Source organism: Leuciscus leuciscus (assembly GCF_965113295.1).
Source record: "Leuciscus leuciscus genome assembly, chromosome: 8".
NCBI lineage: Eukaryota > Metazoa > Chordata > Actinopteri > Cypriniformes > Leuciscidae > Leuciscus > Leuciscus leuciscus.
Window position 1 is genome coordinate 9,502,155 of NC_138732.1, and position 15,728 is coordinate 9,517,882.

Consider the following 15,728-nt stretch of genomic DNA (forward strand, 5'->3'; position numbering starts at 1 on the left):
GCAGAGGAGAAGAAACTGCCGATACACAGGATACAGCAGGATCTGCTGAGATTTTGAGGAGTTAGATGACGTGTGTGAGCAAAAAGGAGTGATGCCTTCACATGTACATCTCAATAAAACAATCATCTCACTGCAAAATGATGATAAATCAAACTGTTTAAGCTGTTATGTTTATTTTAAAAAACGTATGTATCTAATAATTTACTAGATAAGAACGTTTGGGGTGTGAATGTGTGCAGTTTACACTGTAGAACAAAACATCAAAGTATCGTCAAGTTATGTTTAACACAGTCCTTATTTTACTTTACCATTATAAAACCCCATAGGAAAGTCTCGAGGAAACCAGTGGCGAATTAGACTTCCGGGTTTTGACATCATCCCTGCACCACTCTATTGCAAATATGTAATTTACAACACATTTAACTCCCACAACGTGTCATATTTCAGAGTAAAACTGAATATTTGGTATGCAAATGTAGAGCGTTACTTGATATCAGCTATCAGGATTTGTTTGGATTGTTAGGCTACGTTATTGGTTACTACTATTTTTCCCGCAAATGTGACTTAGATTACGTCAGCAAAAAGAAAACATGTTTCAGAGGTCGGTAAAGTTGTTTAACATGCATACTTAATGTTGAAGTAATGAATTTGATAAGATGTTTTAAAAGTCCTGCATGAAAAATGTCACATTACTTTGATGAATCACAATGACATTTTTCACATACTTTTTCGTATGCATTTTGGCCGTTAATTTACACAACAATGGGGCTCAAAGTGAAAGGTTTTGAAAACAGTACCGTTATTGTCTCCATGTAAACTACAAAAACGCAAATATGTGAAAACGGTGACGTCATGCGCATGTGTATTACATGCTCCGTCTATAGGTGCGTAGTGTTTCTTTACAGAGTGACATCGCCAACTATGGGCCTGGCAGCATTATACAGCGTTTTTAATCGTTTTCGCGGATCCGTCTGAACGGGGATCGCTTTGACAATGTTGTCATCCAAACGCAAAGGAAAAACCTTTCCATTTTTAGTACATCATTGTTGTGTTAACAAACGTAAGTTATCTTTATTGTACACTACACTTCATTTGGGGTCTGTACATTTTTTTATGTTTTGAAAGAACTATCTTATGCTCACCAAAGCTGCATTTATTTGATCAAAAACATTGAATTATTATTATAATTTTAAACAACTATTACTATTTTAATATACTTTAAAATGTTATTTATTCATGTGATTTTCAGCATCATTACTCTAGTCTTCAGAGTCACATGATCCTTCAGAAATCATTCTAATATTGTGATTTGGTGCTGAAGAAAAATTGATTATTATCAATGTTGCAAACATTTGTACTTATTATTTTTCCATCAGGATTCTTTGATGAATAGAAAGTTAAAAAGAACAAAATTTATTTGAAATAGAAACCTTTTGTAACATTACAAACTTCATTACTGTCACTTTCAAACAATTGAAAGCATCCTTGCTGAATAAATGTATTCATCTCTTTCAAAACGGTAGTGCATCAATTTTGTATTGACTGTCAACCAGTATTTTTCCTTTTTTTTTTCATGAGGTGTCTGTTAAAACGCCTGCAATACAATATATGACACAGGTAGAGTGTGAGTGTGTGTGTGTGTGTGTGTGTGTGTGTGTGTGTGTGTGTGTGTGTGTGTGTGTGTGTGTGTGTGTGTGTGTGTGTGTGTGTGTGTGTGTGTGTGTGTGTGTGTGTGTGTGTGTGTGTGTGTGTGTGTGTGTGTGGCATATGGGTGGCATCACGGACTCGGCCCCACATCTTGGTGACATTAATCACGCCTGTGATGGACTGTGACAAAGGGAAGTCTTTAACTACAGCTCGTCTCTCTCTCTCACTATCGAACTAATGAGCCGTACAGCAGCGCTCTGTTTATACAAATGTGACGCGGAAAAATCATCTCTGCCCTGGCTGAGCGCCAACGTGCTGATCCAACAAGTAAATGTAAATCTTGTTCTCTCTCTCTCTCTCTCTCTCTCTCTCGCGCTCTTCCTTCCTCATTTTCACTTTTTTAAGAATTTCTTGTTCTGTTTTGTTGCTTCCATCCTTTCAAAAAGGTCTCAGAACCAGTTTCCCTCACAGAAAGGTCTCGTCAAAAAAAAAAAAAAAAAGGTAACATGGCTGGATGGTATCAGCAGAGATTTGGTCGATAAAGCACCTGCCTTCATCAGTGAGAAGGAGATCATTCTCTAAATTAACCAACATAAGGGAATCATATTTAATCTGACCTTTACTCTAATAAATGTCCAAAACAGACCAAATGAGAAAGAAGAAAGCTGAGAACCAGAACATGCTCGCTTTTCTCGTGCTCATCAGGGTCCGTATGGAAGTATTTTGAGGATGGTGGATACTAAGATATGCACATACTCTATGTTTACATGAGGAGTAATTTATGCAGAAACAGACAATTACTGTGGCATACATTTGCTCATGCTTACGAGTGTGTGTGTGTGTGTGTGTGTGTGTGTGTGTGTGTGCACTCGTGCGGTGTTGGGGGGCGGCAGCGGGCAGTCAGCATGGCAGCGGTATGTTTGGTTAGCGCTTATTAGCTGTGTAATAAGATTTAATGAGTTGAGGACTAAAGCGCTGTAGGAGCACGGGCAGCATATTGGGATTAGTGGAGAGCAGAAACAGAATGAGAATAGGAAGAGAGAGAGAGAGAGAGAGAGAATAAGAGGTTGTTTTGAAACCCAAATCCCACTTGTGGTCAAACGGGGCCTTTTTTTCTTCTTCTCTGGTTCACTTGGCCTGTTGCGATGTCATCTCTGTAGCTCTCGTTCTCTCTCGACTCAAGTGTGTGGTGATTTAATTGTTCAACACAAGCCGTGTGCATTGTAAATTGTCAAAATGGGCAGTTTAGTTCCCCCTAAAGTATAAAAATGTGTATTTTACATGGCAGTTATCTGAGGTGAAAGCGATGCGCCAGATGTGCTGATTGCATTTATGGATAGGCGGCATCTTTGTTTCTTTATCGCTAATTGGATGTTACGACGTGGAATCATAGGAAAACCTTCCTGGAATGACAGAGTGCAGAGAGTAATAGAGGCATTTGTCACCGCTGCACAGTAACGGGTGGCCGTAAGTCAAAGCAAACGTGTCGGAGAGGATCTTTGCATAAAGAAAGGCCTGTCATTTCTCCATGATTTCTATTGCCACACAAACACAAACGGCCTGTCTGTCACGTCTCCCAGTGATAAGCTGGCACATACATCACCAGCTGCCTGCATCCCTGCCACCGTCTCCTCGCCGTTTTATTCACACACACACACACACACTTTACTGAAAAGTACACAGTGTCTTTAAAAGCCTCTCTGTTCCTGATCGTGTTAACCTCTGATGCATGGATTAATAAAGACAATGCATTCAAAAATAGAGAAATGTATTGAAAATTATGTATTTTAAGAGGTATGCAAATCCAATGCAACAGAAGTAAAAACACGATTACATGTGAAGAAGAATTATAGGTAAGGGTCAAAAGTTATCACCTAATGTGGATTGTATGTAACTTGAAAAATGGCTTTTTTGGGACATTATGCATCAGAGGGTTCATTTCTAAAAGTACATTGATGTTAAGGTGTTTCTCATTGGATGGTGGACACTTATTTTTAATTTAATTAATGTATTTGATTGTTATTATATTCATATAGTCAAAACTGTTTGAACAATTGGAAGCATTTGGGAAAATATGTTAAAGAAAACAATTAAAAGCAATACAAACTGCATATGCAATTGTTTAAGATGTACAGATGTTTTCCCCTTTACTTTTTTTTTTCTTTCTATATACACCGATATGTTTGGTTATATGTACACTGGTTTATACAATATGCTTGGTTCTCAATAAAAAATTAAAGCCCAAATATTTACTTTTCAATGTCATTAATCATCCATTCATTTATTTGGATACTTTTTGTTGACTGATGATTTTGAATAATCTCAATCTAAACAGAATCACTTCATGCGGTGAATGCCAATTAAAAGCACCCGAACATGTTTTAAACAAACGCATTGAACAAAATCGGAATTTTCACAAAAAAAAAACAATGAGCCACTGAAAAAACACTCTCTTCCTCACACACAAAACACAGCTTTTGCCACCTAAACGTTTAGCTGAACGTCTCTTTTGAGAAGAGAAGGGGCTCTGCTGAATGGCCCGTGGAGTCAGAGGGGTTGATGTGCCATCATTGCTCACTGATTGTGGCTCTCAACACGAGATGATCTGAGTCAATAGACTCGCGGCTCACTCACAGATTAGACATCTAATCAAATTCACCCCCGTTTGTTTATCGCTCTCTATCGTGGGCTATCATGTCAGTGTGGAACGCTCCACAGCTGCGACAAAACGAGGGCACATCACATGATGCAGGCTATTATGAACCCAGACTTTTTTTTAATGCAAAGTACATGTATGTCATGTGATATGGACCATAAAGGTCCATATTTTTATAAAGGTATAAAAAAAATTATATCATGATCCATAATGCTGATTCAGTTTTAACCGGCTCATGCAAGTCTCTATAACTGACTTTGTCTTTTTAGGTTTTGAGCAAAATATAAAAGAGCTTTTAATGTTTTGTATCCAAATAATGGTAATTACTGTCCACACAATGATTGCTAATCGTACTATTAAGCCAGTGTAACTAGCAATAAAGATTAAAACACATGCACCAACAAATTCAAAGTGCTGACGGCACTGTCAGACACTGCAACACGTCCGAAACGTAATACTCCTCTTCTTTAATCGTAAAAGCGTATAACCAGCCAGTGCTAAACGCTTCCAGCTCATTTCTAATTTGTTCGTAATTGCACCGAGACAAGTAAACCATTGCACAGTGAGAAGTTATTTCCTGGAGCTGGACGGCTAAATTACAGACAAATGTTTCATGCGATTAGGACACTCTAATTGAACATGTGACAAAGAATAGAGCGGCAGAAGTGTATCAAGTGCATAGGAAACGGGTATTTACATTTGTTACGCCCTAATATTATTGCATTCTTTATGCTTTAATCACATTGAATTCCTTTACGATTATTGTCTCCCTCCAAATTGCCATATATTTGTTTTTCTTTCTATCATGAAAGAGAGTGAAAATTAGCCAAGGCCTCATTGTAACTGATCTGCTATGGACGTCTTGATCAATGCACTGGTCACATGTCTCTCCTCAGCTGGACTGAGAGAGCTCTACATAAGAGCAGTGCAGTGTGTGTGAAGTGCTGCCCCTGCACTGTGGGGTCTGTGTGTGTTTTATTAGTATTGCACTTGTGCGTGTTTGCTGTAGGTTTAGCTCGACTGCACCTGCCAGACCTGCACACACACACACACACTACAAATTATAGCACTCGCTTCTTTCTCTCACTCACACTGTTCTAAAAAAAAAACCTTACAGTCATTTCTAAAATCGTTAGTGGCCTACAGCTGAAATCATTAGCTGGTCACCTGTATGTTTCTAATGGGGTCATTACAGAGGTGGCCCTGCACCCGGCCTCTAATCGCGAGCATGTTATGGGGCAGCTGTTTCTAAAACACTTGTTTCTCTGTGTTACATTCCGGCATGCAGGCGTCAACTGAGACAGAGCAGAGCGAGACCCTGTAAATCAGGTGTGTTTTGTGATTCGGTGAGTGTTTTAATGTATTTACGAATACGGAAATGTTTTAAACTTGCATGAACAACTTTTTTGGAGCGGCCAAGTGCGATTTCTGTACCGTCCAGTGTAGTTGTTGCATATTTGGTCGGATTTGCAACATGTAAAAATAGTATGTATCCCGCCATTGCACTCTCTCTTTCGGCATGCAAGGGATTTTGGGACGGTGCGGAGAGAAAAATGCTTTTTTACATTTTATTTAATTTTTTTTACAAAGCCTGTGGGTCTGGACTTCATTAGTCTGACCCCTCCTTCTCCCCCAAGCGGACAAAACAGAGGCGACATAATTCACTTTGCCAGGTTTTACAGTGTAGGGGTACGGAATCGGTGAAAGGGTCAATCGAAATCTGTTCCCCAGCTGTGCGGCCCTCTCACTCACCCCTAGGCCCAGAGAGAACGAACGAAAGAGAGAGAGAGAGAGAGAGAGAGAGAGAGAGAGAGAGAGAAATGCTCGGGGGGAGATGGACCCCACAAACGTACCCCCGAGCTGCCTGAGCATCACAAACCTGTTCCGCCAACTCCATCTACATCCATCTAGATAGCGAAGCAATGCAAACAAGTTTACACTGGATGAAAATTTGCACTGAACTGTTATTACAATGTGGGTAATAATAATGGGATCATACATCAATCCTCATTTTTGCAGTTAAAATTGAATGCAGAATCCCAATGTGTCTGAATAATGACTTTCCTTTTTTTACTCTGACTAATCCAAAAAAAAGGTTGCACTTTACACCAAGCTCACCCCTTATACACCTATCTATCACCTCCACAGCCAACACATGGTAGCCTATATTTACAGGATCACATTAAGGATAAAAAAAAAAATTAAGCTCTCACTTTTGCTTCTGTTGTCTAGATTCACTCTCTGTGCTGTCTCTTAACAGAACACCCTTTACTGCACCCATAAAACTGATGTCCTGCCATCAGTGTATATTTGAGATAAAAATGAAGCACTAAATCTAAAAAAAAAATTTTTTTTTTTTTTTTGGGGGTTGAAAAATGTGAGTGAGAGAGCAAGAAAGGGAGAAAGAGGATAGATTTAAAGTAGAAGCAGAAGAAGAGGTGCATATTTATTTTACCTGAAAGTTAACTAAAGCATTCATGGGCTGATACAGAAATGTACAACTAACAAATTAAGGATTATAAACACACTATTTGTTATGCAAAAATTAAGAACTCTTTTTAATCATTTAAGTAGCCTTTTTAAATCGTTTAGTCTTAGTTTAAGATGCTATCCTGACACTTTCGCTATATGTTTGTCAGGAGCTCGAATTTTGTGTTGTGTATGAGGCTGATAATTGGCTAGAGCAAATTATTTAGGCTATTATGAGGGAAACGGTTTTGTATTAACATTTACAAATGACTTTTCTGCAGCCCTGCTACATGATGAGAAAACACGGCTCTTTATCACAACTTTAAGCATGAGAAATTACTATAAAACGTGCGACAAATTCGACCGATTTATTTTAAATAATTAAATAAATAAATGCACATAAAACGTGCTTTTTCCTTGTCACATTGCAAATGGACTTTTTGTATGCGATATGCATTGAAACTTACATTCAATGCGACTTTTTTTTCTCCCCAAAATAAATAATTCAAGATGCGAGTTTATCCCATGTAGGGTAATTAGATGCCCAAAGACTCTGCATTTTTGTCTCTAATTAATATCATAGTAAAAACATCAACAGCTTCGCCAGCAAATACTGGTGATCTACAAGGTGTTCGCGACTTTTTTTTTCATGTTAGCGCGTATGAAAGGCTGAGAATGGGCAGGTGATTTCGGCCACTTGTACACGGCAGCTGACCTCGGTGTAAGTTTGAAACATCAACTTTATCCTTCACAATATGCAATATTAATATACCACGGGGATTTATCTCCGAACGTATTCAAGGGAATCACTAAAACATGTAAACGCAGCATATCTCTCTTGGTAGGCTACATGTTTTAATGAACTGCAAGATTATTTGTACATTAAAAAACGCCTGGAAAGCTTATATGTCCTGAAGATGTTTTGATTTCAGGATGCATACTTTTCCACAAACCAGCAGAAAATAACAACCCGTCTAATTAACTGCATTTTACTGCTCAATTGAGTATAAATATCCCATAAAATCGTTATTTAGATGTTGATTTATTGTAGCCCGCACGTTTGGCCTTGCTGCATCCAAATTAAATGTATAGCCTATGATAAATAAATATATAGGCCTACATAAAGTTTTTAATTGAGCTCAAATAGGCTATGCTGCAAAAATAAAGAAATAAATCAATGGCAGTAAATTAGCAAATCTCCTTAAGTCCTTGACCGTTTTATCTGTGCTTTTATGAAGTCAGAAAAAGAAAAGAAATAGAAATTTTGGTCAAAAACACACACGTATATTTTCTAAAAAAGCGTGCCCGTCTTGATATTAGGCTACATACAATTCATTTTTCAGAATTAGTGTGATGCTCCCTGTTCTTCCCTCTCCTCCAATATATATTTTAAACAGTTTTAACATGATGCATGGCCCATATAATAATCATTTTGAGCCGCTATTAGAGTTTTTTTTTTTTTTTATGGTCAAACAAATGTTGTCACTCTGCGTACAATTTCTACAAGACAACTTGAGTGTGACCTTAACACATTTCTCAAAATCCCAGGTCTTTCTTTGAAGCCTGAGACAGAACAGCACACATTTCCTCGGTGTTTCAACATCATTCTAGAACCCATAGGAGAGTAGGCTACCTAAGCGGAGCAACTCGCAGTCCTAAAACTAACTTTGATTCAAGCGCAAATGGTTTGGAAACTGATTTGGTTTGCATTACACTATTGAAAAACACGCATGGTCGGTTTGACTTTTCTGTTTGTGAAAACAGGCCAAATAGTTTTGTCTACGACAGCGCAATAACCTCACAAACACATTTTCGACACTTTCAGCATTTATCTGTTATATTCTAAATAAGACTAAGCCTGTCAGAATAAATAATTAAAGATCCGTTTTAATCGACTATTTCAAGGGCGCTCAATGTATTGCATATTTTATTTACAAACAAACTATAAACTCATGCTTGTCAGTGATTCTCACTAGAGCTCTCTGTCCCTGCGACGCACGTGAAATATCATTAGATTAGCGCGAAATGTCTACATTTTAACGGTAAATAAGAAGGCATGAGCGGGACATTCCTACCCAGGACAGCCTGAAAGATCTCCAGCTCTCTTTCAACCACAGAGAAATCAGGTAGAACAATGTTTTCTCATGTGTGACAGGCAGTGTAATCAGAGTCCGCCTTTCTGGAGCGGAGCGAGCAGCTTTTGCTAATGCGCCTAACGATGCGCAATCAGTTTCAACACGTCTACAACTAAATAACAGCCGACAAACTGACTGGGATACTGTGCTATATGCAACAACCTTGTACGAGCACTTACAGATTCAAAACAACTGATTTCGAAACACTCACAGAACTGTGGCAAAGCGCTTTCTCTAACGCGCTTCAGAAGCTCCGTTTCACGCACCCAACTACTTGGAATATGAACAACTTGGAGCTTGTTGGTGATGTTTACCTTTGCGCAGCTGTGTTGGCATCCAGTATCCCCGCGCTCTGCATCCAAGAGCGCACCGGCGTCATGCCACTCGTAAGGGGCTCTTCTTTCATGGTCAAGGCTCCCCGTGGGAGACCGTCCTGGATGGAGAACATGAAAATAGCCTTCTGGGGATGTCTCTCTACACCAGCTCGAGTGGAATAATCCTCCTGCACCACCTGGATTAACAAAAACCAACTGAAAGGGAAAAAAATCTTCCCCCAAAGTGCAACAAGGGGAAAGAGGTCCTTATCCAAAGACGCGCTGCCGTATCCCTTTGGGTGTTCCTCTTTCTTTTAGATTCCAAACCCAAGTTCAGTTCACTCAAGATTAACCGGTCTCTAGTTAAAAGAGGGTGGAGAGAAGGCAAGAGCTGTGGAGCATCTCAAAGGAAACGATCAGCCGGGATCAAGCAGACCTTCTCGTCGCGGGGAGAAAGAGGGGAGAACGCGAACTTGCTCTGAAGAAGAAGGCGAACAGACGCGCACGGGATTGTGAAATGAAAAGTGGGATAAAACGGGCGACTGCTTCAAAAAGGAGTAAAATGAAATGATTACCAAACAAGAGGGAGGGATGGACCAGGGAAGGCTTGCTGTCCCTGGGGAAAAGAGGGATTGGGTAGCAAGAAATCTCATTCCCTCCCTCCCCGTCTCTTAATGCCTCCTGTGTCCCAGCGGAGCGCACCTTCTCTCGGGTTCCGCGGCTCCAGAGCTCTCGGGGGGGACAAGCGTGGACTTGACGAGGGCGGAGACTTGTCCTTAAAAGGCAAAGTCATTTACATGTCAATCTCCGTTCTGAGCTCTGATTGGTCACGGTCATCCCTTGCGTCATTTTCAAAATTGGCCGCAAAAACTCAGCTGATGTTAGAGGGACTGAGCGCTCTGCCAGTGGAAGTGGTCTCGTGCTTTCCAGATTTAACCTGACACTTCCCTTTAATATCCAGGAACATTCACGATGCATTTCATCTATCACGATTAAAATATAATCGACTTGGATATATAGTTTTCCAGAAGTCAAATTTGTCTAAAAGTGCAGCCGGTATGATTTGATACACAGTGAGTGAATGAGGAGCATACTGGAAAGGCTATAAACTACTATACATTATGTTTCCACAGATGGCAAAGCGCAGTAATATTCTGTAACACTGTCAAATATTATTATTAAACAGTGACATCTCTTAATTTTGTAAAACCTTGAGGAATGAAGTTGTCCTCCTGACTAGGGACTATGCTGTCTCCTGCTCGATAAATTAGAAGAAATATTCAAATTTGAGAAACCAGGGATATTAGCAGCTGCATGGACTACGATAATAATAGCAATCATCATAAATAATATTATTATTATCAGTCCGCCTGCAATGCAAATATAAAATAAATTAAATAACTTATATTAACAAAAGTTATTATATAATTTGGGTCAAATTAATCCAGTAAATAAGCTAATGTTTTTGCTCATACACATTATTATCCAAAATAAATGTTGAATTGTGCATTGAATTAAGGGTTGTTGGTGTTCTTTGACATTATTTTGAATTCCACCAAATGATGCCTGATTAAATATTTATTACAGATAGCTCTCCAGAGCTCATAGTCAGAAAACGACCCAGTGGGATTTAAGAAAGAAAAACCACAAACAAACTCAATTTCATCTAAACAAATATTATTGACTAAAGCAAAGTGCCGTCTAATGCAAAAAAAATAAAAAAAAATTTATTCCCTCGGATCCATCATACCTTACACATTATTAGTAGTAGTATTACCTATATATAATTAGATATATATAGGCTATATCACTCTTCTTAATTTGTTTTTATATTTTTTTTTTTACAAAAGTATTATCTTGCTTATGTTGTCTGAAAATGTTGCGTCCACGTCTCACTCAAAGACAAAATAGTTGAAGCGGCAGAAAAGCAGCCCGGTGTTCATGAAAGTCATCTACAAAACAGCACGATCCCTCTCTGCCCTGAACTGGCCCAAACGGAGCATGACCTCTGACCACTAATCAAACATATTCTATTCTATATTTGAGAGAAGGTTGAAGGTCAATAGTCATCAGAAACTCATGTTGGGTTACATGACGAAACTAAAACATACAAGACGGTCTATAAATATGATTTTCTATTCTATATTTTAGAGGAGGTTGAAGGGTCAAGTCTCGTGCGCTTTTCGCAACTCTCCAGACCCGTGATAAATATTTCCGCCACGTCTGACGTCTGAAAGATGTTTTAAGTAGACAATTATTTTCTAATGCTTTATTTCAGACACTTTCGATTGTTTGGGAGTCTATCAAATGTTCATGTCTTATATATGTTAATTGATGGCAAGAACATGGAATTTTATTTGACTCTATATTATTCCAATATTAGCCTACATGTAGCCTATTCCGCGGAATGGACGCTGTCAAATTGTAAAACATCATGTGAGCCGTTTTAACTGCACGGACGGGTTGTAAAAGTTGCTATTGGAGTAATATTCCTTGATACAATACAACACATCCGGCTGACATTTTGCTATACGATAAAACTCTTGAACATTGGCTATGATTTGCATTCCAGTATGGAGTGCACAATTTATCAAATATCACTGAACATAATTTAGTGAAAAGCGAGATACGTGCAAAGACATTTTTTAATAGTTTTAATGTCTCTCGTGAAATTTATCTGAAATATATCTTAAACAAAAATCGAGAAAAAGCACTTAATATGGTATCTTGTCTTTTCGCACACATGTGGCTCAGGTTAATTGAAGTCACTATATCAGTCCGGACATCTTTCTGTCAGATTCATGCGGTTGTTTCCACCTAGTGGCCGTCAAGTTAAAAACAAAAAACAAAAAAACAAGCAATATTTCTTGCCAGGATATTCATCATCAATAATCATGAAATTAGCTCGAGCATCAATAAACTTAGGCTACTTAATGGTGTTCTTCAAAAAGTCAAGAGAAAATCTGTATTTTTTATATTAGGCCTACTTATTTTATTTTCTATTACTCCTTTCAAAAGATGGTTTCTAGCAATCTTTTGAATCACCTTAAATGTGCAACGACTGATATTAAATTTGGACCTCAAGAGTTTAAATAATTACTGGGGTCTTTTGAGATCAGTGATTCGGCGGCTTGCGACATCATTTTATGGATTATTCATTTTATAGTTTATTTATAAAAGCATGTGAGCTTGTCTGTTATCAGTAACATACACTAAAATGACAGTCTGTTTAGAATCAGGCTGAGTGCTAATTGTCACGCCATGCTTGCAAGTAATATGCAAGCATGCAAGTTAGTAATAGTGATAATTATTAAGATTGTAACGTAAATCACAGAAGTCATGACACCTGAGTAGTAAATAAAATAAGTAAAAAACTGAACAGACATTATCAAGGCCATGCTATTATTTTGTTAGTAAGGTAAAGAGCTCCATCTAGTGTTCTAACAATGACCTTACTAGAAGACCTGAATGCAAGCAAATTAACATCACTGTAAAAATACATGATATTCACACTTGACCAAGACAAGGCTGGTGAAAATCTTCCCTAACGTGGACCCTGCGTGCCCTCGCTGCAAAGGCCAACCAGCGGATTATATGTTCTGGTCCTGCCATAAACTTAATACGTTCTGGGCCAACTTTGGTGCCTACACTAAGATGCTTAAAAAAAAACATTACCCCCAACCCTGTAAGTGCCCTATTTGGATTTACCCCTGAAAATCGCCCCCTTATAGCATTCACGTCCCTGATCTTTCATACTGATTAATATCTGTATAGCACAGCCAGCCATAATATGTTTGTATACATTTGGTCCAACATGTGCTGTAGAAAATGCTACATGGTTTAATAGAAATTCAATAAAAATTGTTAAATGAAAAGACATGATATTTGAGGAAGCATTTGGGTTTTCTCAGAATGCCACACTGGCAGGACCCTCCTTTGCACGTCCTTTAAAAAAGGGCAGGAATGTACAAAACAGAATCCATGAACTCTACAAACGATAGTGTCAATAGTTCCTTCATGCAGTAACCCCATTAGAAAGGAAATGTTTTGAGGTCCTTAAGTACACAATAGGATAAGACATTTAACACAAGGGTTTCAAAAGGTTCTACAGAGTTTGTGGCAGTTCAAAATATTTACATGTCATATTATTATACTGTAGTGTCACTGTTACACTCTTTCATCCATCCATTATATTCCTCCAAAATTCTAGTTTTGGTTTAAAATTCTAGTCTTTTTTTTTTTTTTTTGCAATATTTAATTACATGCTTGTAAGATCGGAATACCCCCAGATGTTGTAAATAGATGTTTTTTAACATGCTCATTCACTCTTATGGACACTTGTTGATGTTGTTTTTGTTTTTTCAGACCTGCAAACTCCTCAGACTAAAAGTTAGTGTGTGCAGACTAACTTTTTTTTATATACATGCCATGGGATTAATCAATGCATGCTGATGAATGATGTATAATAATAATAATTAATCTGCATACCCTAGTTTTGCACTGATGTAACAAGACTGACAGTGACACAATAAGACCTCATGTTAGCATCGTTTTACTCTTAAAAAAAAAAATATTAAAAAACATGTATGTTCTTTAATGTTTGATTATAATTTTACTGTCTTCACATAGGGATGGGATTTGATAAGATTTTATCAATAATAATGCCACTGACGATTCTGATTATCGATCCAATTCTTTAACGATTCTCTTATCGATTCTTGATAGCACTGTGTGGAAAAATGTTTAAAATGCTTTTTAAAAAAAAGTGTTTTATTTTATTTTAAAGTTTAAGCTTGAGTTAGCAAACTGTACTTTTTATATAATGTATGTAATAAATAGAACCTTATTGTAAAGTGTTACTGATTAGTTATACACCGATTCAGACGTCTCCTGAGTTCACTGTTGGAAAGATCAGTTGTTTTAACGATTCATTAAAATGAATCGGTTCAAATGAGTCATTATTAGTTCGCGAATTGGACGTGTCGTGCGCGTTGTGTGATTATCCCAGCAGTTAGGACATGGACATCCAAGATTTGTGTCAAGTTGTCAACATAGAAAACATTTCATCACTGTATAGTTTTATTTCGTTTAATTAAAATGTTGTTTTATGTCAGCTGAATGTCCGGAACGCTTTTCAGAGAAGATAAGGAAACTTATTTAGCACAATTCACACCCAGCAGTATAATTCAGGGAAAAAAAATATCCGAATGCTCCACACGAAACTTTGGTCTTCCGACCTTTTACCACCGTGTCGATTTATTTTGATTAATATGTGCGAGGGAGAGAGAGCAACACAGCGCCTAGTTTGGAGACGGTGAAGTCGTTTACACAGAGAGTGCGCGCGCGCGACCGGCTCTCTCTCTCTCTGGTCGTTCTTTTAGTTAAAACATGCGCCCTGTCACAAACGCAGCCGTTCATCTACATTACTCACCGATCAAATGAGACTTTGGCGGGACAAAAATTCACTTTGGCGGGCGCTAAAACAAGTTAAATGCAGGAAAATTCATGCGTGAGTTTCCATTAGACTCGCACGGTAGCCAGGCAAATGGCGAGCTCAGCTGTTGTTGACGCTGTGTGTGTCATGGGCCCTGTCCCAAATGGCACACTCCGGACTTGTGGACTTCCTCAGAGTCCACACTTTGGTGACGTCATGTAGTGCAGACCTATAGGGCCCTTGGCGCGAGTCCACGAGGGCGCATTGAGAGGTATTTTTGGGACAGACTCGCTCGGCATGCCGGAAATAACGGTCTGGTTGTTGTTGGACAGGAGAAATCACATTTTTGCGCTCCGACGTCTTATCTGCATGTCCACTACACAGCCTAATTTTACAGTTCTATATTTTGATATTGTGCATATCACCTGGGCATTAGACAATAGATAAATCATGCTTATTTAAATGATGTATACAGTTGTACACAGGGTTGGGGAGTAACGGAATACATGTAACGGCGTTATGTAATCAGAATACAAAAATCCAGTAACTGTAATCCGTTACAGTTACGTCAAAAAACATAGTAATCAGATTATAGTTACATTTTGAAAAAAGGGGGAATACTTTCAGGATTACAATGGTTTCATTTAAAACTAAATAAGTATTTGGGCATAATAACACTATATTAAGCGCTGCTTGATTGTACAGTAGTTCCTGGTTCGGTTGCCGGTAATGACTCACGTGTGCCACCCGCTGGTGCGTGTGCAAATAACAGCTGTCTACAATCTCCTCAGACGCAGATTGAATCACTGCTGCTAGTAGAAACGATGCTGCCTGCGGGTAAAATCGCTTTTAATTCATGGAAATTCCGCTGCTATTTTGTAGAAATTAGGAGAGTAGTTTTTTTAGTACCCAAAATGTCCTTTCTTATCTTTTCTCACGTAACGGGATGTTCGCTGTCTAGGTAACGTAGGGGAACTCCCACTGCCAACGCCCCACGTCCAGTCAGGCAAATTAAGAAAGATCACGGCTTTAGTCAACATGTAGGCCTATTTTAAAATAAACTAATATGTAGA

General features: G+C 38.4%; 1 protein-coding gene across 5 annotated transcripts in view; it reads right to left on the reverse strand.

The window, feature by feature from the left end:
* Nucleotides 1–9,629, reverse strand: part of LOC309504396 (transcription factor COE3) — a 107,270-nt gene extending 97,641 nt beyond the window's left edge. For all 5 annotated transcript variants that reach the window (XM_082177468.1, XM_082177465.1, XM_082177466.1 and 2 more), the window contains exon 1: nucleotides 9,222–9,629. In XM_082177468.1, coding sequence (XP_082033594.1) covers nucleotides 9,222–9,355 — 134 coding nt within the window. In that variant the 5' untranslated portion in view covers nucleotides 9,356–9,629. The remainder of the gene's footprint in view (nucleotides 1–9,221) is intronic.
* Nucleotides 9,630–15,728: the final 6,099 nt, after the last annotated feature.